Source organism: Globicephala melas, chromosome 4 (assembly GCF_963455315.2).
Source record: "Globicephala melas chromosome 4, mGloMel1.2, whole genome shotgun sequence".
Taxonomy (NCBI): Eukaryota; Metazoa; Chordata; class Mammalia; order Artiodactyla; family Delphinidae; genus Globicephala; species Globicephala melas.
The window spans coordinates 5,267,133-5,292,787 of record NC_083317.1 but is presented as its reverse complement, the minus strand read 5'-3'; the positions used below and the strand labels follow the sequence as shown (position 1 = coordinate 5,292,787).

Sequence of the window (25,655 nt, the reverse complement as noted above, 5' to 3'; positions counted from 1 at the left end):
GCTGGCCATGTTCACTGCTGCATCCCCAGTGCTCACACAAAGCCCGACAAATAATAAACGCATGTTTCATAGATGAATAAATAAATGGCAAACATACAGACCTCTGGGCCCTTGGAATGACCCCACTCCCTTTCCACATTAATGATGACCATGGAAGTTCAGAGGGCTGCTCTGTCCAAAGGTCATCATAAGGGCAAGAGGTTGTCTGGACTTGCAGAAGGAATACGTAGCTTCAGGTATGACTTTGAGTGTTCTCATGTAACAGGGAATGGAGCCTAATGGAAACTAACAACTAGTATTCCAACTAAAAGCAAAAGTACCATTTGAGTCCAGAAGACTGAAGATGGAAGAACGTTGACATAAGAAGAGAAGATGCTGCAGAATAACGAACGGTGGAAGAACAGAAGGATAGGATTCAATAGAGGACACATGACAGGAGGAAATTCCATACCAATGGAATCTCGTATAAATAGGAGTCTTGTCCCACAAAGAGAAAGCCAGGCCTTCTGGAGAAGACGCTTGAGACAACAGAGAGGAACCCCAGACTGCAAGATGCAGAGACAGTTGCTCACCAGTCCCAGGAGGAACCTGACACTTGCAGGCGTTGACGGTTCTGCCCAGGCCATTATGGAGGCTTCTGCAACTGACTGAGCTATGGAGAAGGGCCATCCTCCCCAAGGGCGTGTCTGCGACGTGGCTGAGAGCCTGCAGGGAGGTAGTGATGGCTACCGCCCACCTCGTCCTCCTGCCAAGGAAGTCATGTGAATAGCCTGTGGGGAGTGACCAAGGCAGGGGTCTCAGGCAGGAAGTGAGTGGTCCTTGGAGAACAGGCTCTGTTTTCAGCTTCTTTTCTTGCAATGGTTAGACTTTGAAAGAAAAAGATGATGCCCATGATCACGACTCACGACTGAAGGGTAGATTGTTTGGCTAAAGATGAAAAGGTTGAAAAAGAGAAAGAATGGGTTATCCCGAAGTGTTTAAAAGTAACTGAACGAAGAAGAAGAAAGCCTAGTTAAATCTCCAAACACACTCTAGCAAGTGATATGGCATCAAAAGAAGAATACAAACAGGGCACTGGCTACCCAGGAGAAGAGCCTGGAAAGGGACAAAAAATGCTACATCTGATCTCAGATGCTGACGTGCAAATGGGCAGGTCACGGATTAGGAACGAAGTGTGCTTGAGAATACAACACCGGACATTAGAAACAGTCCCAGAGAGATCCTGACACTTGGGAAAATGAAACTGCAGATTGAGATATGAATAAAACTAGCAAGAATACACCGTAGGTGAAGTAAAGAAACTTCTTAGGACGAGGAAGTCGCAAGCAGAAAGGCAACGCCTGGACATCCGAGAGCCGGAGGGTGCAAGCACGGACGGGGAGAGCAGGGAGAGGAATAGGATGGTTGTGAGGACGGACTACAGGTCTCCTTACCCAGTGAAGGAAGGGGAGGGTGGTTTCTAGACACAGCGAGCACATGTAGCATCGAGGAAGGTTTATAAGTCACACGAAGAAGATCGTTTACTGGGCATCTTTACCGCGGTGTGGGCTGGGTTAAAGGGACTCACAGGGGATGCTGAGGTTCCCGGCACCTAGTAAGGGTGGTGAGCATCTCCCTATCGGGGCCAGGAGGGCCAAAGGAGAGGAACAGAGTTTCTGGGGTGTAGACAGGGCTGAGACCTCAGAACAGGGCCCCTGACGGAAGTTGTGCACACAGAACAGTGCTTCCGCAGGATCCTTCCGAATCGTCCTCTGTGTCTGCCACTGCGCCCCCCAACTGGGAGTCAGAGGGAAGGGGAATCTGAGCTGTGAGCCACGGAGCTCAGCCTTGGGGAGAAGAGCAGACACTGGGTTTGTGGCAGAAGTCAAGGCAGCGGTCGGAGAAAAGCCAGCAGCAGAGGGAACTCAGGCGCTGGCGTAGCATCTGCTCTCTGGGCGCTGCTCTAGGCATTTTACAAAGGTGACTTCTGCAGTTGCCAAATTTGTGGGTACATCAGAGACGCCTCAGTGCTTTCAGACACACGCACTCAGAATCTCTGGGGGTGGTGCCCCCCAAATCCGTGCTTTAAAAAACCTCTCTCTCTGGGTCATTCTGATGCACAGCTAGCGTTTGGACAGACTGCTTTATTCGACTGGGTTCTTACAACATTCTGGTGAAGTAGGGGTTTTTATTTTCATTGTGAAGGTCAAGAAACTCGGACCCTGTTATCGAGCTGGTGAGAAGTGGGGCTGGGATTTGACCTCACCCGTGTTTTCCCCACGTTCTAGGCCGTCTTCCCGCAGCACACAACCTTCACATAGTCTCTGCAGGATGCTTGATGGATGAGACTGGATTTCAACTTTCCAGGTATCTGCTGGAAGTCTCATGTGCTTAGATGAAAACCTCTGACGAACTTTTAACTTGGCTTCCTGGCAAGGAGGATCAATGCAGAGAGCTGGGTCAAGTGCAAGGGAGGGGAACTTTGCCAAGAATTATTGTAAGTCCTCTGCGTTTGTAGGAGCTAAGGGTGGGAGAGCTGTGCACGGTCAGATTCGTCCCTTGGTTTAGAGAGGAGATGTCAGAAGCATCTGATGAAAAAGTAGGTAGGATTCCATGATGTGCCCTGGAGAGACCAGTGGTGAAAAGGATGAGGAAGCTCAGAATGGCCTCCCTGCCTCTGAAATCCCAATCATCCCCCATGGGAAGGACTGGGGAAGCCCCCAGGAGCGGTGTGGTTGTACTGGGTGCTTGCTGGTGAGCCCAGCTTGGGCGTCAGACACCCCGAGTCAGGAGGATGGGCAGATCGTCAAGGACAAATGTAAGAGGGTGAACTTGATCTGCAGAAGGGTCGTTAGAGGCCTGAAAGAGTGAGGGTGGCCCAAAGTTTGAGAGACAAAATTATACAAAAGAAGTGCAATGAAGAGGCAGCTCAGAGAAGGATGAGACCTGCGGTGTTGGGCAAGAGAAGGGAGGCATCGGGACCCAGGGGAAGCCGCTTCTGCTTCTTGCTCTCCATGGAGAAGAAGCCTTGGTGAAATGGGGAAGGGGGCCTGAGAGAGGAGAAGGGAGGTGTGCAAAGGAGCTAGGCCCGGTCAGTGAGGCCCTGAGGAGAAGGACAGAGGCAGCCCAGAGGAGACGTGGGGACAGGCGGCCTGCCTTCCAAGAGGAGAAGGAAGTAGATGCACTGGACAGCATCGGCCAGCCGTGCACGGGGGACAAGGTGCTGGAAGGGGATGGAAAGGGGTTCTTGGTGTCCATCTGGAGGAGAAGCAGTGGCCACTAGGATCTTAGTATGTGGCAGACAAAGCAACCCATGGGATTGGGGCTCCACGGAGAAAGTTGAACATTCCAAATGAGGGAGGCGAAGGCTCCTTTGCGTCTGTGCCCGGTCAGATGACACCAGGGCTGTTGCCACGGGGCCTGATCAGAGCAAGTGGGCCAGGAGATGATCACTGGAGATACAAGCAAAGGAATTGGGCTGTTTTGTCTTTCTTGGCAAATGGAAAATTAAGGAGCATCATCTGTTTTCATATCCTGGAAGGGATGTCATTTGCCAAAAGGGCTTAGGCGGTGGGAAGAGGGCCATTGGCTTCAGGTGCAAGAAATGTAAGAATATCTAATAATCCTGGCTGGCCCGAGGCAGAATCGTGCTTTCTCGGGCTGGTGACTTTCCATTGCTGGGGTTGGTCAAGCATAGCCTGAAGGATCGCTTGCAGGGACCCACTTTGCTAGGAATGTGGTCATACATTGTGTTCTTAGCAAATTAACAAAAAGTGGAAGAAAGCATCTTTTAGGGGGATGATTTCATTGCCTAAAACTCAGGTTGAGAGTTAACCAGTAAAAAAAATGTTTCTTACAAGTCTATTATGTGTGCTGGTCACTGTAGGTGATGCAAGGACATAGCACAGGGTTCCTCAGATGTAGTACCTACCCTGAGGGGTCACTAGATCCCTCAGGGGGACAACTACTCAGCACAGGAGACAGCTATTAAATAAACAGTCACAAGCTCACCAAATGTTCCAAGGCAAACAGGGTGCTCTATGAGTAGAGAAAGGGCATGCCATAAACTGGGTAGTCAGGGAAGGCTTCCTGGAGGAGGTGACATTTAAGCTGTAACTTGAAGGATCAGTTTCTATGTACTCTGCCTATAAATTGCACTCACTTAAATTATGGCTGTACTGTTTATATACCCAAAACTTATTGAGGAAGCAACTAACACATGAAAATGCTAACACTTTTCCTACAGCAGTGACTGTGATTCCTGCCTGCTACTGATCACTCCTTCCTCCCAGGCCTTTCAAACTGAAAGTGATGGAGGTCCTGGTGGAGACCTCAAGCCATGGCTACCTGTCCATGGGCTTTTCCCCAAGTACCCCCGAGGTGCTCATTCTGACCCTCAGACTGCTGGGTTCCAGAACTGCAAGAATGCCTTAGCCATGAGCTTGGCTGTGTGTGTGTGTGTGTGTGTGTGTGTGTGTGTGTGTGTGTGTGTGTGTGTGTGTGTGGAGTAGAAGGATGGAAATGTATCCCTTGATTCTGACCATCCCCAGCTTCACAGATAAGGAGCTTTCCTGCTTTAATTCTGTACAGTCCCATCAGCTTACACATTTGAAAATCTGTTGGCGATAAACGTAATTCTTAGGTTTGGACTGCACGTAAATTAAATGCCACAAGTATTACTGAGCACGTCTTATGTGGCGGGCACTGTGCTAAGTGCTGGGGAAGCACTGAATCAGAGTCCCTGCCTTTGGGAAACTTACAGGAGACGTGGGAGACACTGAGGATCCTGAATGGGTAGCAAGTAGTTAAACAAACACAGATGGTCCTAGAGGCCTTTTACGTGTAAGCATTTTGGTGCACGCTGGAGCAATACTAAAAGCTGCATTTATTACACGTTTGCTATGTGCCAGACGGTGAGTTGTAAATGCATTCCCTTCTCAATGAGAATTCACCAAATATCTGTGAAGTGCTGACACATGTTAGGCCTGTGCTAGGTCCAGGGGAACTGGGCAGGGCTCAGCACACTCCAAAGAGCTCCCAGTCTGGTAGGGCTGACATGTTAATAATCATCAGTCACAGCTGTCTGACCCCATTCCCCAACTAGGTCACACTGTGCAGTACCAGGGCTTAGAACTTCACATATTTTTTGATGGACCAGGTAAACCCACAATGTCATAAAAATGTCAGTTCTCCGTTAAGCTAATAAACAAATTTAATGTGATCTCATTAACAATAACAAAAACATGCCTTTATGGAGCTAAACATGTTGATCCTAAAGTTATATATGGAAAACTAAGAAAATACTGGAAAGGAAAAGTTACAAGGGTGGACTAGTCTTATTAGATATTAAGACATAAAGCCTCTGTGATTAAAATGGTCTGGTACTGGTGCATTAATAGATAAACCAATGGAGTAGAATAGAAAGTCCAGAAATAGACTCAAGTACATATGGGAAGTTAGTATGTGATAGAGGTGGCATCTGAAATCACTGGGAAAAGGTGGACCTTTTAATAAATGATGTTGGGGCAACAGAAGACCCATTTTGGAAAAGATAAAACTAGATCCATCTCTCCCAGCATACGGAAAAGTAAACTCCAAATGGTTTGGAGATCTAAATCTTGAAAAGAGAGGGAAAGAAACAACATGAAGTACTAGAAGAAAAGGGGCTGAATTATTTTATGGCCAGAGGTAGAGAACAACTTTTCTAACTTAACTCAAAACCCAGATGTAATAAAAGAAAATATTGATAAATTTGAAAAACAAATACAGAGTTAAATACATGATCACACATGATGACACCTGCCAGGAAAGGAAGGGGAGAGACTGTAGGAGCACATGAGAGGGAGGCCTGGCCTTGAATGTGGACCAGGGATGAGTCCCTGTGGAGGTAACACGAGGAGTGGCGTCTAAGTATCAGGTGGGAGTAACCATAGTAACTGTGTGGTCCAGGAACGGGAGGGCAGCCTTTGAGGGACCCTTGTCGCAGTGATGCTGTGGGAGCCCATCTCACAGAGGAGGATGGTTTGGGGTGGGTACAGCTGGTAAGAGACAGGGCCACAGCTGAGCCAGGACAGGCTGGGCCGCAAACCCCTTTGAGGAGCCACTGGACCATCACCACTGGACCGTCACCGGCACCTGGAAATGACTGATGCCCTGAAGTCAGGGAGGCACCGAGCTGCTCCCCTGAGAGACTGCATGGGCACTAGCTCCCAGACACACAGTCCTTCGGTCAGTGCCCAGCCAGAGAGCCTGGTGGGGTCTGTCCCTCCCTCTGAGGACTCTGCAGAGGGTCCGCATCATGCACGTCTGTGTTTCTGCTGAGTTCTCATTGTTGCCATCAGTTTCCAGGCTGTTCTCCAAGAGAACACGTTGGTCTCACCTAAGAAGCACTTCCTTTACTTCAAGACCTGGATCTCAGAACTTCTCAATCTTGGGTTCCATCCTGACCTTATTTGCTTAGAACGAAGGCAACGCCTCCTCTCTTCCTTTGACCCTGGGCAAGCCCGTTGGTCCTGATTCCTGAAAGATCCCTGTTGGGACCAACACTGCCCTCAGCTTGCTCAAGGGGCATCCTTCACCTCCACCTGCAGTGGACCTGCCACATTTCTAGGGGACAGTGTGACTGCAGCTGCTGTGCTCCTCTCAGGAGGCTTCCTCAGGTCCCATGTAAGCATCACCTCACTTCCAGGTCTCTGGCTGCGGCTCAGGGGAAAAAGCCAAGCCATTTCACCTCCTCTGACGTCTTTTTTTACGCATTTCCAGCCCGTGACTTATCACCAGCCTCAAGCACCATTGCTGTAACCTCTAGTCTTGGTTTGATACAAGTTGTTTTCATCACCATGAGTTGCTTTCCTTAAGCCCCACCCCTTAGGCTTTTTCTGGACTTGCTTCCTACTCCCGTCTCACACATCCTCCTGCTCTGCCCCTTGCCCACTCGTACTGAAACATTTCCTCCCTCCTGACCTGCCTTTCCAGCTGCCTCCAGCTTAATTTTTTACTCCAGCGTCTGCTCCAAAGATACTAAGTGGATCACGACAGCGTGCTCTGAAGTAATACACGGTGCCCGGAGAGTGAGAAGCAAGGTCACTTTCCTGGCCTCTGCGGTTCTGTCAACCCTTCACGTGCTGATGCTGCTAGAATTCCTCGTCTCTTTTGTGTCAAAGTCCAGACCAGGAGCCACAGCGGTGGTACCCTACCCTCGGCCTGATGGGTCCTAATGTTCCAAGTGACCTTGTCATTGTCACTTTAAGGCGATCAACAGGCAGGCCTGGCGTGGTCCTGACAGCTGTGGGTCTGTTTCATGTCCGAACTCCCTGCGGGCCGGCCACTTGCTGGCGCAGAGGAAGCACAGGAGTGCTGGCCCACATTCGGGCCCATGGCCTGTCCCTGCACATCCAGGAGGGCCCTGCAGGGTCAGAGCCCATCTGGAGAAGACGTGGCCCTCTGCGCAAACCACCACCACTCGGCTCAGCCCACAGACACTGAACACAGCTGGTACTCAGGGATTCGGACACGAGGGAAGCAAAGGGAAGCCAGGGAGGTAGAAAAAATAATGACAGGGGCCAGGTCGGGTCGGCAGCAGCCCATGCGGCCATCGGTGGCGACAGTGCCAAAGTGGCCACAGGGAGCAATCACATAGAGGTCCTGCTGGTTCAAAGAGAAAAGAGGCAGAGCTGACCCAACGAAGCCATCTCGACAGAAAACCATTCCCACCCTAGGAAACGTGGGTGTACTTCGTGCAAGGAAAGAGACAAACTGGTAAAAAGAGCCCCCTCTGAGTTTCCCAGAGTCCAGGTTCTTCTTACAGGTAAAATCCACTCGAAAGGCAAAAAATAAAAGGGCTTTCTGAAGTGGAAATGAAGTCGGAGGAAATCAAGGACTTACCTGATTTATTTTTGCATTCAATGTCATAGCCCGTGATGGGGCTGTTTCCATCAAATCCCATGGTCCACCTGAGGGTGATTGTACGTGCCTTCACATCTTTGATCTCAATTTCAGGAGGGTCTGGAGGCTCTGTGCAGTCAACAGGAAACCCGGGATCAGTTCAGATATTGTTCAGGCACAGACGCTAGTGGAAAAGCTGAGGGTGACTCACAAAAGCTTTGTCAGCATTTGACATGGGCAGACGATTTTTTTACCTGGAAGTATTTTTTTCCCCAATCCCTTTTGAGGATGGAAAATTTTCACTTTTCAAATCTGCCAGTTTTCACAGCACTTGTAAAGCTGGACCAAACATGGGAGATTTCAGTGTCACCCTTCTGGTCTGGCTTGGGATCTATTAACTCAAAAACTATTTTGGCCCCAGATATTAAACTTTCATTCGGATCGTCTAGTATAAGGATCCCTAAAATTGAGCAAGAAAGGCACACTATCAGGGCTGCCCAGTCATCCAAACCCAATTCCTTTACGAACTTTGTCCCCTGTGTTTTGGGGCTGCATCTTGACATAATCATGAGATCTGCAAAATGGTGCTTTAGCACCCACTTTGTACAGATTCAAAGTTTTCCGAGGACTTGGAATTGTGACACGTCAAGCTGAGGCCACACAGGTTCCCAAGCCTGGGCACACACTTACTGTCCTGAAACAGCCGTGTTTCTCCCCTAGGCTATGTCCATCCTACCTTGCACTGTGAGCTGAATTATTCCACGGTCCTCCCCATAAGAATTGATAGCGTGACAGGAGAAGAAGCCAGAATCTTCTCTTACCGTTGGCAAAATCTATGCGTAAAGCAGAGAGAAATCCGTCTTACCCAGTAGAACGGAGCGAGGGAACAACTCAAGGGCTTTTGGCTGTAAAACGCTTCTCTCCACTCTCACCCTCCTCCCAGCCCCAAGCGCACACACACACACACACACACACACACACACACACACACACAGGGACACACAATTCTGAGAGCAAATTATTTCAGCACAATTGTAAATGTGCAGATGGATAGAGGCAATGTAGACGTTCCACGTCAGCTGCCAGCTTGTGAAATTGGATGTGTAATTTAACGTAGGATGCACGGTCAGGTTGATATATATTCCCCATATACTTTTTTTTTTAAATCTCATAGTGGATTTTTAAAGCATTCAAAGCAGCCCTGCCTGAAAAAACAGATCTATAAACACCGCAATAAAGGTTTGGTCTCCCAGGACTCCAGGATTGGACCCTGGGAGTGAATCAATATTAGCGTTTCAAACACAGGACTTCTTCTTTCCATGTGTGTCCTACGGCATCGTTTCTCCCCCATATTAAAAGAATCACCCAGCTAACTGCCAGTGGTGCTGAAAGTTCTAAGAGACTGCAGTACTTTTTTATGTTGGGTTTTCCCCCAAGAATCAAAATATTTTTCTTATAATATTTTTTGTCCAAGAACCCATCTAATTTTTCTTTTTACAGGAAGTTAAAACATGTGCGCAACATACGCTGTCATTCCGCCAGGATTAACTGTCATTAAAAGACTCGGTTTCTCTCTTTCTTTTTATTATTACGGTTGGGTTCCCTGCCATGTTCCCAATAATTTTACTCTTAACAATTTTACGTATGATAAGGCACTATTTTGGCAGGCTACTCAGCAATCCCATTATGGGAAGGGGGAGAGACAGTGCTTCGTAGATGTTTCAAAAGCTGATTTGCTATTGGCTACCCACATGCACCGACTTATGTGAAAAGACAGGCTTATTCTGCCCATGAAGGTAGCTTCTCATCTGCCATGTTTGTCATGTTTTACCTGCAGAGTGGAAATCACCTCCTCTCCCAGCTCCTTGACGGACACGAGATAGCGGGCCATTTCGGGGTTAATGATTCTGTCCTCCTTCTCCCAGCGGACTATGATAGGCTTCTCGCCATGGGCCGTGCAGCTCATTTCCTTCTTCTGACCCTGAGTGGCCAGGGTGGTGTTTGGATAGGACGTAATCATTGCAGGAACTGAAAACCCAAAAACGACACAACTTACTCGGCAAAGCAGGGTTCTCGGCTTCCCCCACCTTAACACGCAGCTCAGTTTTTTTTTTTGCTTTCTGGCTGTACTGCGCGGCTTGTGGGATCTTAGTTCCCTGACCAGGGAGCATGGAACCCGGGCCCCTGGCAGTGGAAGCGCAGAATCCTAACCACTGGATCTCCAGAGAATTCCCGAGGAGGTGTTTCTTTGAAATAAAATGCATTCAGGAAACTGCTGAGCAAGAATCATGATCAAGATAGTTGGAAGGTGGCAGAAAAATGAAACTGGACTAAATGAGCCTTAAGCAGAAATTGCCCTGTGGTTTCATACTCGTGCAGTGTTACTCTCTTCCAATCCCTGTGGATGGCAGACCCACATCCCCTAGAACACACAGGACAATGATGTGACTTGCTTATTGGATGGGAAAGGGGGCTTCCATTGAGAATTACACTCCTTCTGTAATCTCCTACATTTCTAACTCTCCTTGTCAGCTATGGGAACGAAACCTTGCTAGTCAACTGAGATGGAGCCCTGGCTGTTGCTAACCAGTCCCTGAAGTGACCTCTCGACATCCCATCCCACGGCTGGCACAAACTTTTACAGTCACGTGGAAACCATGGACCTATCCTTCTCCCATCGTTTATAGCAGGGAATCTCATCCCGATGCATTGAGAGAACAGGAACCTTTATTTGTGAAACTTGTCCAGTTCCCTCTCTCCACCTCAAAATCCATCTATAGACTCCCATCCTGGGCAATATTCCAGGAGACATGAGGCGCCAGGCCCATGCCACAGACCACCTAGAAATGCTGGACAGTGTGTAACAAACACCTTTTAAATGCATACTAACTTTATAAGAAAGTGAGAGAAAACCCAGGAGCCAGAAACAAGGCCCCAGGTATTACAGTGCTGGTGCTTTGACTGCCTGTGAGGCAGGTGATAAAAGGGAAACCTCCATGCAGAGCTCCTCAGAGGGCTCTATCCTAGGAGCAAGCCAATCATCAAAAAACAGTCAATACATAAGACCGCACGATGGCAAAGGGAGAAGCAAACTGCCTTGGCTTGTGTTGCGAATGAAGAAAAACCATCTCCCTTGAGCATTTGTAGCTGGTCTGACTCTACATAAGTTTGGAGTCAAACTCCTGCTAAAGGATTGATGTGATGGCGACCCTAGTTTGGTAATGGGCCTGAGGAATCCAGCAAAAGCAAACAAAAACACACTCCAGAAGGATGGGTCCTTTATCCAGGCTCACTGAGATTCTCCCAGATAAACCTTCTCTAAACATGAACTCACAAAACAAAAATATAAAACACATGAGGAAACAATCTACTCTCGTTGAGAATCAGCACCCGCCGAAGACTTCAGATGCTAGAATTCCCAGACACAGAACCTGAAATAATCATACACTAAACGTTTAAAGATATTTTTAAAACATGAGAGAAGGAAGATGGCGGAAGAGTAAGACGCGGAGATCACCTTCCTCCCCATAGATACACCAGAAATACATCTACACGTGGAACAACTCCTACAGAACACCCACTGAACGCTGGCAGAAGACCTCAGACCTCCCAAAAGGCAAGAAACTCCCCACGTACCTGGGTAGGGCAAAAGAAAAAAAAGAAAAAACAGAGACAAAAGAATAGGGACGGCACCTGCACCAGTGGGAGGGAGCTGTGAAGGAGGAAAAGTTTCCACACACTAGGAAGCCCCTTCGCGGGCGGAGACTGCGGGGGGCGGAGGGGGGAGCTTCGAAGCCGCGGAAGAGTGCACAGCAACGGGTGCGGAGGGCAAAGCGGGGAGATTCCCGCACAGAGGATCGGTGCCGACCGGCACTCACCAGCCCAAGAGGCTTGTCTGCTCACCCGCCGGGGCAGGCGGGGCAGCGAGCTGAGGCTCTGAGGCTCGGGTTTCGGTTTCGGACGGAGCGCAGGGAGAGGACTGGGGTTGGAGGCTTGAACATAGCCTGAAGGGGTTAGTGCACCACGGCTAGCCAGGAGGGAGTCCGGGGAAAAGTCTGCACCTGCCGAAGAGGCAAGAGACTTTTTCTTCCCTCTTTGTTTCCTGGTGCGTGAGGAGAGGGGTTTAAGAACGCTGCTTGAGGGAACTCCGGAGACGGGCGCGAGCCGCGGCTAAAAGCGCGAACCCCAGAGACGGGCGGGAGACGCTAAGGCTGCTGCTGCCGCCACCAAGGGGCCTCTGTGCGAGCACAGGTCACTCTCCACACCCCTCTTCCGCGGAGCCTGTGCAGCCCGCCACTGCCAGGTTCCCGGGATCCAGGGACAACTTCCCCGGGAGAACGCACAGCTCGCCTCAGGCTGGTGCAAAGTCACGCCGGCCTTTGCCACCGCAGGCCCACCCCGCACTCCGTGCCCCTCCCTCCCCGCCGGCCTGAGTGCGCCAGAGCCCCCGAATCAGCGGCTCTTTTAACCCCTTCCTGTCTGAGCAAAAAACAGACGCCCTCCAGCGACCTACACGCAGTGGCAGGGCCAAATCCAAAGCTGAGCCCTGGGAGCTGTGCGAACAAAGAAGAGAAAGGGAAATCTCTCCCAGCAGCCTCAGAAGCAGCGGATTAAAGCTCCACAATCAACTTGATATACCCTGCATCTGTGGAATAGCTGAATAGACAACCAATCATCCCAAATTAAGGAAGTGGACTTTAGGAGCAAGATCTATGATTTTTTTCCCTTTTCCTCTTTTTGTGAATGTGTATGTGTATGCTTCTGTGTGAGATCTTGTCTGTATAGTCTTGCTTCCACCATTTGTCCTAGGGTTCTATCCGTCCATGGTTTTTTTTAAACATTTTTTTCTTAATAATCAATTTTAATTTTAATAACGTTATTATACTTTACCTTCTTTCTTTCTTTCTTTCTTTCTTTCTTTCTTTCTTTCTTTCTTTCTTTCTTTCTTTCTTTCTTTCTTTCTTTCTTTCTTTCCTTCCTTCCCTCCTTTAGACAACGAATCATCCCAAATTGAGGAGGTGGTCTCTGACAGCAAGATTTATGATTTTCCCCCATTTACCTCTTTTAGTGAGGGTGTATGTGTATGCTTCTGTGTAAGATTTTGTCTGAATAGCTTTGCTTCCAACATTTGTCCCAAGGTTCTATCCGTCCCTTTTTTTTTTCAAATAAGAATTTGTAAATTCCATAACTTTATTATACTTTATTTTATTTTTACTGTATCTTCTTTCTTTCTGTCTTTTTTCCTTCTTTCCCTCCTTCCTTCCTTCCTCCCTCCCTCCCTCCTTTCTTTCCTTCTTGCCTTCTTTCCTTCTTTGCTTCTTTCTTTCTTTCTTCCTTCCTTCCTACCCTCCTTTCCTTCTTTCTTTCCTCATACTTCTACTAATTCCCTCTACTCTTTCTCCCTTTTATTCTGAGCCGTGTGGATGAAAAGCTCTTGGTGCTCCAGCCAGGAGGCAGGGCTCTGCCTCTGAGGTAGGAGAGCCAACTTCAGGACACTGGTCAACAAGAGACCTCCCAGCTCCACATAATATCAAACGGCGAAAATCTCCCAGAGACCTCCATCTTAACACCAGCACCCAGCTTCACTCAACGACCAGCAAGCCACAGTGCTGGACAACCTATGCCAAACAACTAGCAAAACAGGAACACAACCCCACCCATTAGCAGAGAGGCTGCCTAAAATCATAAGGCCACAGACACCCCAAAACACACCACCAGACGTGAACCTGCCCACTAGAGAGACAAGATCCAGCCTCATCCACCACAACACAGGCACTAGTCCCCTCCACCAGGAAGCCTACACAACCCACTGAACCAACCTTAGCCACTGGAGACAGACATCAAAAACAGCAGGAACTACGAACCTGCAGCCTGCAAAAAGGAGACCCCAAACACAGTAAGATAAGCAAAATGAGAAGCCAGAAAAACACACAGCAGATAAAGGAGCAAGATAAAAATGTACCAGACCTAACAAATGAGGAGGAAATAGGCAGTCTACCTGAAAAAGAATTCAGAATAATGATAGTAAGGATGATCCGAAATCTTGGAGATAGAATGGACAAAATGCAAGAATCAGTTAACAAGGACCTAGAAGAACTAAAGATGAAACAAGCAACGATGAACAACACAATAAATGAAATTAAAAGTACTCTAGATGGGATCAATAGCAGAATAACTGAGGCAGAAGAACGGATAAGTGACCTGGAAGATAAAATAGTGGAAATAACTACTGCAGAGCAGAATAAAGAAAAAAGAATGAAAAGAACTGAGGACAGTCTCAGAGACCTCTGGGACAACATTAAAAACACCATCATTTGAGTAATAGGGGTCCCAGAAGAAGAAGAGAAAAAGAAAGGGACTGAGAAAATATTTGAAGAGATTATAGTTGAAAACTCCCCTAATATGGGAAAGGAAATAGTTAATCAAGTCCAGGAAGCACAGAGAGTCCCATACAGGATAAATCCAAGGAGAAACATGCCAAGACACATATTAATCAAGCTATCAAAAATTAAATACAAAGAAAACATATTAAAAGCAGCAAGGGAAAAACAACAAATAACACACAAGGGAATCCCCATAAGGTTAACAGCTGATCTCTCAGCAGAAACCCTACAAGCCAGAAGGGAGTGACAGGACATACTGAAAGTGATGAAGGAGAAAAACCTGCAGCCAAGATTACTCTACCCAGCAAGGATCTCATTCAGATTTGATGGAGAAATTAAAACCTTTACAGACAAGCAAAAGCTGAGAGAGTTCAGCACCACCAAACCAGCTTTACAACAAATGCTAAAGGATCTTCTCTAGGCAAGAAACACAAGAGAAGGAAAAGACCTATAATAACGAACCCAAAACAATTTAGAAAATGGGAATAGGAACATACATATCGATAATTACCTTAAATGTAAATGGACTAAATGCTCCCACCAAAAGACACAGAAGCTGAATGGATACAAAAACAAGACCCTTATATATGCTGTCTACAAGAGACCCACTTCAGACCTAGGGACACATACAGACTGAAAGTGATGGGATGGAAAAAGATATTCCATGCAAATGGAAACCAAAAGAAAGCTGGAGTAGCAATTCTCATATCAGACAAAATAGACTTTAAAATAAGGACTATTAAAAGAGACAAAGAAGGACACTACATAATGATCAAGGGATCGATCCAAGAAGAAGATATAACAATTGTAAATATTTATGCACCCAACATAGGAGCACCTCAATACATAAGGCAAATACTAACAGCCATAAAAGGGGAAATCGACAGTAACACATTCATAGTAGGGGACTTAAACACTCCACTTTCACCCATGGACAGATCATCCAAAATGAAAATAAATAAGGAAACACAAGCTTTAAATGATACATTAAACAAGATGGGCCTAATTGATATTTATAGGACATTCCATCCAAAAACAACAGAATACACATTTTTCTCAAGTGCTCATGGAACATTCTCCAGGATAGATCATATCTTGGGTCACAAATCAAGCCTTGGTAAATTTAAGAAAATTGAAATTGTATCAAGTATCTTTTCTGACCACAACGCCATGAGACTAGATATCAATTACAGGAAAAGATATGTAAAAAATACAAACACATGGAGGCTAAACAATACACTACTTAATAATGAAGTTATCACTGAAGAAATCAAAGAGGAAATCAAAAAATACCTAGAAACAAATGACAATGGAGACACAACGACCCAAAACTTGTGGGATGCAGCAAAAGCAGTTCTAAGGGGGAAGTTTATAGCAATACAAGCCCACCTTAAGAAGCAGGAAACATCTAGAATAAACAACCTAACCTTGCACCTAAAGCAATTAGAGAAAGAAGAACAAAAAAAACCCAAAGCTAGCAGAAGGAAAGAAATCATAAAAATCAGATCAGAAATAAATGAAAAAGAAATGAAGGAAACAATAGCAAAGATCACTAAAACTAAAAGCTGGTTCTTTGAGAAGATAAACAAAATAGATAAACCACTAGCCAGACTCATCAAGAAAAAAAGGGAGAAGACTCAAATCAATAGAATTAGAAATGAAAAAGGAGAGGTAACAACTGACACTGCAGAAATAAAAGAGATCATGAGAGATTACTACAAGCAGCTCTATGCCAATAAAATGGACAATCTGGAAGAAATAGACAAATTCTTAGAAATGCACAACCTGCCAAGACTGAATCAGGAAGAAATAGAAAATATGAACAGACCAATCACAAGCACTGAAATTGAAACTGATTAAAAATCTTCCAACAAAGAAAAGCCCAGGACCAGATGGCTTCACAGGCGAATTCTATCAAACATTTAGAGAAGAGCTAACACCTATCTTTCTTAAACTCTTCCAAAATATAGCAGAGGGAGGAACACTCCCAAACACCTTCTACGAGGCCACCATCACCTTGATACCAAAACCAGACAAGGATGTCACAAAGAAAGAAAACTACAGGCCAATATCACTGATGAACATAGATGCAAAAATCCTCAACAAAATACTAGCAAACAGAATCCAACAGCACATTAAAAGGATCATACACCATGATCAAGTGGGGTTTATCACAGGAATGCAAGGATTCTTCAATATACACAAATCTATCAATGTGATAAACCATATTAACAAATTGAAGGAGAAAAACCATATGATCATCTCAATAGATGCAGAGAAAGCTTTTGACAAAATTCAACACCCATTTATGATAAAAACCCTGCGGAAAGTAGGCATAGAGAGAACTTTCCTCAACACAATAAAGGCCATATACGACAAGCCCACAGCAAACATCATCCTCAATGCTGAAAAACTGAAAGCATTTCCTCTAAGATCAGGAACAAGACAAGGTTGCCCACTCTCACCACTCTTATTCAACATAGTTTTGGAAGTTTTAGGCACAGCAATCAGAGAAGAAAAGGAAATAAAAGGAATCCAAATCGGAAAAGAAGAAGTAAAGCTGTCACTGTTTGCAGATGACATGATCCTATACATAGAGAATCCTAAAGATGCTACCAGAAAACTACTAGAGCTAATCAATGAATTTGGTAAAGTGGCAGGATACAAAATAAATGCACAGAAATCTCTGGCATTCCTATATACTAATGATGAAAAATCTGAAAGTGAAATCAAGAAAACACTCCCATTTACCATTGCAACAAAAAGAATAAAATATCTAGGAATAAACCTACATAAGGAGACAAAAGACCTGTATGCAGAAAATTATAAGACACTGATGAAAGAAATTATAGATGATACAAATAGATGGAGACATATACCATGTTCTTGGATTGGAAGAATCAACATTGTGAAAATGACTCTACTACCCAAAGCAATCTATAGATTCAATGCAATCCCTATCAAACTACCACTGGCATTTTTCACAGAACTAGAACAAAAAATTTTGCAATTTGTATGGAAACACAAAAGACCCCGAATAGCCAAAGCAATCTTGAGAATGAAAAAAGGAACTGGAGGAATCAGGCTCCCTGACTTCAGACTATACTACAAAGCTACAGTTATCAAGACGGTATGGTACTGGCACAAAAACAGAAAGATAGATCAATGGAACAGGATAGAAAGCCCAGAGATAAACCCATGCACATATGGACACCTTATCTTTGATACAGGAGGCAGGAATGTACAGTGGAGAAAGGACAGCCTCTTCAATAAGTGGTGCTGGGAAAACTGGACAGGTACATGTAAAAGTATGAGATTAGATCACTCCCTAACACCATACACAAAAATAAGCTCAAATTGGATTAAAGACCTAAATATAAGGCCAGAAACTATCAAACTCTTAGAGGAAAACATAGGCAGAACACTCTATGACATAAATCACAGCAAGATCCTTTCTGACCCACCTCCTAGAGTAATGGAAATAAAAACAAAAATAAACAAATGGGACCTAATGAAACTTCAAAGCTTTTGCACAGCAAAGGAAACCATAAACAAGACCAGAAGACAACCCTCAGAATGGGAGAAAATATTTGCAAATGAAGCAACCGACAAAGGATTAATCTCCAAAATTTACAAGCAGCTCCTGCAGCTCAATAACAAAAAAACAAACAACCCAATCCAAAAATGGGCAGAAGACCTAAATAGACATTTCTCCAAAGAAGATATACAGACTGCCAACAAACACATGAAAGAATGCTCAACATCATTAATCATTAGAGAAATGCAAATCAAAACTACAATGAGATATCATCTCACACCAGTCAGAATGGCCATCATCAAAAAAATCTAGAAACAATAAATGCTGGAGAGGGTGTGGAGAAAAGGGAACACTCTTGCACTGCTGGTGGGAATGTGAATTGGTTCAGCCACTATGGAGAACAGTATGGAGGTTCCTTAAAAAACTACAAATAGAACTACCATATGACCCAGCAATCCCACTACTGGGCATATACCCTGAGAAAACCGAAATTCTAAAAGAGTCATGTACCAAAATGTTCATTGCAGCTCTATTTACAATAGCCCGAAGATGGAAACAACTTAAGTGCCCATCATCGGATGAATGGATAAAGAAGATGTGGCACATATATACAATGGAATATTACTCAGCCATAAAAAGAAACGAAATTGAGCTATTTGTAATGAGGTGGATAGACCTAGAGTCTGTCATACAGAGTGAAGTAAGTCAGAAAGAAAAAGACAAATACCGTATGCTAACACATATATATGGAATTTAAGAAAAAAAAATGTCATGAAGAACCTAGGGGTAAGGCAGGAATAAAGACGCAGACCTCCTAGAGAACAGACTTGAGGTTATGGGGAGGGGGAAGGGTGAGCTGTGACAGGGCGAGAGAGAGTCATGGACATATACACACTAACAAATGTAGTAAGGTAGATAGCTAGTGGGAAGCAGCCGCATGGCACAGGGATATTGGCTCGGTGCTTTGTGACAGCCTGGAGGGGTGGGATAGGGAGGGTGGGAGGGAGGGAGACGCAAGAGGTAAGAGATATGGGAACATTTGTATATGTATAACTGGTTCACTTTGTTATAAAGCAGAAACTAACACACCATTGTAAAGCAATTATACCTCAATAAAGATGTTAAAAAAAAATGAGAGAACAACAAGATGTTATCAAAAACAACCAGGAAGTTTTTAAAAGAAGTGAAACAAATTTATAGTTTTCGCCTGTTTTTTAACCTCATTTTCCCAATCACGGAAAGAAAGACCCACCCTCATTTATAAGGTCAAGCTCACACTATGCTCTTTATATCCCACCTCGGAGCCTTCCAGTGCCCCATCCCTGGGCACTTGACCACAGAAACACTGGGCCTTCTCCTGAGACTGGCACATACTGGGGCGTGTCTTCCCCAAGGCCGGTCGGGAGGGTTTGAGACAAACAAGCCAGAGATCTACCAGCTTTGTAGCCTGAAACCCCATGGAAGACCCTGCACTGTGACGTTTCTCTACAGTCAGTGGGTGTGTGGCAGAGATAACAAGATGTGGAGTGGGCAGAATCGGAACCTAGGAAAAGACGCACTGTGAGTCCCATATTTTAAAGAAAGCCGCTTACAGCCATGGTGAGATTCCTCTTCCCGCGTATCTGAGAATTGGCAGAACTGGCTCTACCATCCCTAAACTTTGGTCTTCATCCCTCTCTTCCTCTGGCTTATTTAAGAAAAGTTTTAATTTTATTAACAACTTCACTGAGGTATAATTAACACACCACAAAATTCTCCGGCTATAAGTGTACGAATGAGTGGGTTTTAGTATTGTCTTTGTGTCCTAGGGTGGCAGTAGCAAATGACCACAGGCTGGTGGCTTACAACAGAAATGTATTTTCTCACAGTTCTGGAGGCTAGTCCACAATTAAGATGACGTCAGGACTGTGCTCCCTCCAAAGGCTCTAGAGAAGAATCTTTTCTTGCCTCTTCCAGCTTCTGGTGGTCCTCGGTGTTCCTTGGCTTGTGGCAGCTTGGTTCCAATCTCTGCCCTCATCTTCACATGGGTACTTCCTGTGAATGTTTCTCTGTGTCTTCACACGGATTTCTCGTAAGGACAGCCATCATTGGACTTAAGACCCGTTTTCATTCAGTATGACTTCATCTTAACCAATTACATCTGCAAAGATCCTACTTCCACATGAGGTCATATTCTGAGGTTCCTGGTGGACGTGAATTTTGAGGAGGCACCATTCAACCCAAAACAAGTGTATTTACATTATCCAACACACACACACACACACACACACACACACACACACACACACACACATTACTAGTACAACCCAATACAAGTATATAGAGTTGTATGATCATCACCACCTCAAATTTTAGAGCATTTAGATTACCCCAAAAGATTCTGCCTGTCCATTTATGGATTCTTTCCTTTCCCACCCCCAGTCCTAGGCAACCACTAATGGACATTCTGTCCCTCTAGATTTGCCTTTTTTGGACATTTCCTATAAATAGAATCCTACAGTGAATACATATTTTTTGTCTCTAGCTTTCTGGAATTTTTCCACTGTGCATGTTTTCAAGGTTCATACATACTGGAGTGTGTACCCAGTACTTTTGTTCCTTTTCATTACTGAGTGATAGTTCACTGCGTGGATAGACTACATTTTGTTCATTCATTCACCAGTTGGTACACATTTGAATAGTTTCCACTTTTTGGATTTTACAAATAACGCACACATTTGTGTAGAGGTTGTTGTGCTGACTTATGTTTTTATTTTTCCTGGGTAGGTTGCTAGGAGTGGAACGACTGGGTCACAAGGCAATTGTATGTTTAACACTTTGGGAAACTGCCACACTATTTTCCCAAGTGGCTCCACCATTTTTCAGTCTCTATGTAAGAAGATTGGGCATGGAAAGAATGTTCCCCTTCAACCACATGATGGAGACAGGCTGAGCAGCTGCAACCAGTCTCCTGCAGACACTTCAAGATGATTGGCCAGAGACAACCTGGAAAAATGCCCCCATATAAGCAACCTAAGTAGCCCCTATTGTGTGCAACTCACTCCAAGTTCGCCTGTGTGCTCTTCCACATGTACTTTGCTTCGAACAAACTCTGTCTCTATTTCACAGTCTTGGTCTCTTTGCCGAATCCTTTCTTCAAAGAAGACAAGGACTGAGGTCCTTCTTGCAGCGCTTCCACCGCCAGAATCAGTGGGGGAGCTCCAAGAGTAGAGATTGGATAAGCTGCAAGAAGATGAGCTGGCAAATTCTGCTCCAGCATGATGCTTCCTGGCTGTGGAAACCCCAGGACCACCACGGTCCTTCCACTACAGAGGAGTTGAGGGTGGTGAGGAAGGCTCCAGGAGAGGGAGATGTCTGCCACCTGGGAGAACTAAGCAAACACAGGGACCGGAGCTGTCCCTCCTCTGAGATCTTGAAGGCAGAAGGCTTCCAGCGGTGGCCTGTGTAGGAGCATGAGAAGGGTCTATGGGTCTGTGAACCTGGGACGATGGTCCCTTCCCCAATTCTCCTCCTCACTGAGGACAAGGTCTGAAGCCCTGGGAATTCAACGGCCCCAGGTAAAGGATCCATGGACTGGTCCAGATAGCCACCAACCATGGGATGCCAGCAGAGAGGAGGCTGGTAAGCACACCACTGGTAGGGCCCAAGGGCGGCATGGCACCCTCTTCAAGAGTGTCTCCCACAGCAGGGAAGGCTGGGCTGAAGCTCCAGGAGGAGCAGGGAGCAGAGTGGACCTCTCCCCACATCTCCCTGCTCCTCCCTTTGTCTTTGCATTATCTGTCATCAAACAGCTCTGGCTGCTACCGAACACTTTTGAACAGGGGTGTGGAACTTGGACATCTTATGTGTGGATGGAGAGCTGAAAGAGAAAGCTCACAGCTTGACCAAGGGGGACCTGGACAAAAGCTTTGGACACCTGTGCTTGGGGCCGTGGAGCACACCTGCCCTGTTGCGCAGAGCCCCTTGTGTGACCCCAGCCTGCCCAGTGCGCTGTGATGCCTGGGATCACTTTCCTGAACCTGGTGGCGGGGAGAGGCCAGGCTCATCTGTGAGGTTCTTTGGACATGTCTCCTTATCAGTTTTCCTTTAAACATGGAGTAAGAATTTTCTTTATAGTGGCATCATTTCATTAAACCTCAACCATAGGGAATATATTTATGAAGAAATGAAGCAATCATATATCGTGTCTAAGAACCCCAAAATGCAAATGTTTTAGCAGCAGGGGAAAGTCCCTGATGCTCTCTGTTTAATGTTTACAAGCAGGACACATGACTTCAGTTAAGTTACTTTCCTGCCCATGGCAGATGGAAACCCACCCTGGGAGAGAGTGGCAGGCTACCAGGGGTGGGACCACCAACAAAAGGGAAGGAATGAAAGAGCTGATATGAAAGAGGGAAGTGTGACAGCACTGAATAGGCATGAACCTCAGGACGCATGGTGATGTGGGGGCCACTTGAGTCCAGCAACTCCGGTGTCCCTCCTCTCCTCACCCCACACTCATCTCAGCCACCCCTGAGTGTTTCTGGGGGCCCCAGAGGACCATCACTGTAGGTTTTTAAATGATGTTCCTGAACCATTAAAAAATGTTAAACTAGCCTGGTGTGGTTGGTTTAAAACGATTTAAAATACTTAAGATTTCCTTCCAAAATGGCTAAAAAAACATTTTAAGTGTCCAAGAGGGTAGGAGAAGTCAGTTCTGTGGGCGATTTACTCTGTGCTCAGGGACTCAAAATCTCTATATAAGCATCCCTGAAGGTCTTCTTTCGAAAAATATACCAGAACGAAAGATGGTGCTGTCATTTTCCTGGGAAGGATTTGGAGGGACGGCCACTGCCACTGCCACTGCCAGCAGACGACTGTCCTTGGTAGGATGTCCTCAGCAGTGGGTACCAGCTCCTCGAGATGTACTCAGGGATGCTCCGTAACGTGAGTCAGGGTAACTGTTCCTGGTGAAAAATCCTTTTCCACGATAATGGCAAACCCCATATTTGTATATGTTGTAAAATTACTTGTAAATTTGAAACACAGTTGACTTTTTAATTAAAAAAATTATGTTCTAAGGAGGCAAATTATTTGAGAATCTCAAGATGCTTTCTTTTGCTTCTACAAACACTTCATCTTTTAAAGACAGGAATTGGTTTCCCATAGTAAGATTTATTAGATAAAACTGAGGGCCAGAAATGTAGAAGAAAATGGGAAAGTTAATTAAAGTATTCAAGAACAGGACAGTTTATGTTATGTCTAGCCCACACTAGACAACTCATTGCTGAGGAAGACACATAGGTGACAAAATATTTATTTTCATTTGGATGTATATCCATGTCTAGGTATATTTTGAGTTTGTTTTTTTTTGTTTTTTTCTGTTTTTTTTAATTGAATGGCAGATTCTTTAAATTCTGTGGTGCTTTACAATTTTCAGAAGTTTCACACACATGGTTTCATATAATCCCATAATAATCCCATAGTAACCCTTTTTAAAATCCCTATCCCTATGTATCTTTCTCTGACTTACTTCACTTAGTATGATATTCTCTAGGTCCATCCATGTTGCTGCAAATGGCACAATTTCATTCCTTTTTATGGCTGAGTAGTATTCCATTGTATATAGGTACCACATCTTCTGTATCCATCCATCTGTTGACAGACACTTAGGTTGCTTCCATACCTTGGCAATTGTAAATAACGCTGCTATGAACACTGGGGTGCATGTATCTTTTCGAATTAGTGTTCTTGTGTTTATTTTGATCTAGACCCATGAGTGGAATTGCTGGGTCATGTGGGAGTTCTGTTTTTAGTATTTTTAGAAATTCCATACCTTTTTCCATATTTTGAATTTGAAGCAGGGAGTTGCTCTGATGCTTTGTCTCCATGGGGGCTGTGACGATGACTATGGACCTCATCCTAACAGATGCTGAAGTGTGGGCGTGTCCAGGGGGATGAGGGACTGAGCCACAGTGTACAGGTGGGGAGATGTGTTATGCTGGCTGGTGGCTTCCACATCTTAAATGCAATGGAGGGTGGGGACCCCATCAGAAATGCTCATGGCTGCAGGGATTTGGGGTCCTGGGTGGGCTTGTCCAGGATCGCAGGCAGACAGTGGGTTTGTGTGAAACTGACATACAGGAACACTGTGGGACTTAGAAGGTAATGAGTCAGCTCACGTTCACGTCTGCAGAGGTTATACATCAGGACTTGGTTTACTGTTTTATTGGTTGCCTCAATTTAAGGAAGAGATGGAGGAAAAACTGATAATGAAGACTAAATATCTGAAGCCATTGCAGGCTACACAGCCCTAAATATTGAGAAATGATTCTTCTAGTATGAAAGATTCAGCAAAGAAGTCTGATTCATCTGAGTCAGCAATGAATCACTCACACCATTGACAAATGAAATTCCCATATAAGTCTTTGCTGTTTCACTTCCGTCTTGTTGCTGTAAACAAAAGTACCAACCAGACTTCAAGTTGCAACACTGGTTCATTAGCTATAGGGTGTCTTATGGGAGCAACAGATGTAAAAGTTCATTGAAAAGCAATAAAAGTATTTTGTGAGCTTGCATTGGCTATATGGAATTGACGATACTTAATATTATATATTTTATTATTATTTATACTTTTTTGAGATCTGCATGTTAAATGTTTACTAGCACGCCACTGGGCATATGAGCAGAAGAATTTACAGACCAGAAATAAAGTAACAGGAACATCATAAACGAAGTGCGGTCCCATCAGCCAAAACAAGTAGGTGGTTGTTTGGGGACATGCCCCCCACTTCTTATGCTTCCAAAATGGAGGGACCTTCTATCAGAACAGCACTCCTGATCTCTCTCCTGCATGACGGGGCAGTGACTTACTGATGTGAGAGCTGGGAAGGAACTAACCAGTGAGGCCCAGTCCCTTTGGGTTACCTGTTGGCAGAGGGTGTGTGTCGGATCTGCAGACCTCCCATAATGATAGGGGATGTGTCTGAGTAAAAGAAGAGCTGTGCACCTCCGGCTTGGTCAGGGGCTGGGTGGGTAACTCTCCCTAATTCTAGATGTAGGATTTACAAACCCACATTCTCCAGAAATCTCCTATCAAACTACGCTACTCCTGTGTCTCTCCATTACTTGATTCTGAACTCTGTGGTATTATTTTGGGGGCCCCTTAAACTCTAACAGTAGGTGTGAACTATTGACCTTGAGCAGATATTTTCAGTTGCCTCCCCAAGCCCATTTTTTCTTTCTTTCCCCAGTTTTTAACAGGAGACACTATAAAAAAATCTATACCTGAATGAAAGAATGTATTTAAGTGCCTTTCTTATAGCCAGGTTTTGCCATATGACTGAGATCAAGGCAGTGATATATCTAAAACTTCTGGGAGGCATGCTCAGCTGGTTGTAACCCCTTTAGACTTCCTCTGCCTTCTCCTGTGCCAGCCTGAAATCAGGACCTGATAGCTGGAGCACCAGCAGCCATCTTGGATCATGAGGTGACTCTGAAGATGGGAGCTTGGGTTTCTGATGACACCCTGAAGCTATTATCCCAACCTGGCCTGGCTCACTCCAGAAAAAAAAGAAGCTACATGACAGAGAATTGAACTATTATGTTTATCCATTTTTATTTTGGATTTTTCTATAATAGGAGACTGAGAATTGTTTTAAGCTGATCTTAACCATGGGTCCAGACTATTTGGGAAAATATGGCATATATTCTATATTGAAAAAACAATTTCTATTGGCTGGCTCTGCACAGGAGGTTGTAGTGTATGCCTCATACAGTTTCCAAAACAACCACCAGTTGAATACTTGTTGTTGATGGGTTAGTGTGTCATCAGCCTGTATAACGTGGTAGTTGCCTGAATCTGAATCCTTAGGTGTGCCACTGGCTCACTG

General features: G+C 45.2%; 1 protein-coding gene across 6 annotated transcripts in view; it reads right to left on the bottom strand.

Moving 5' to 3' along the window:
• The window catches only part of DSCAM (DS cell adhesion molecule), a 752,061-nt gene that overhangs the window by 142,594 nt on the left and 583,812 nt on the right, over positions 1–25,655 (bottom strand). For all 6 annotated transcript variants that reach the window (XM_030835449.2, XM_060297784.1, XM_060297782.1 and 3 more), the window contains exons 12-14: positions 9,695–9,891; positions 8,600–8,696; positions 7,864–7,992 (exon numbers count right to left, since the gene is read on the bottom strand). In XM_030835449.2, coding sequence (XP_030691309.1) covers positions 7,864–7,992; positions 8,600–8,696; positions 9,695–9,891 — 423 coding nt within the window. The remainder of the gene's footprint in view (positions 1–7,863; positions 7,993–8,599; positions 8,697–9,694; positions 9,892–25,655) is intronic.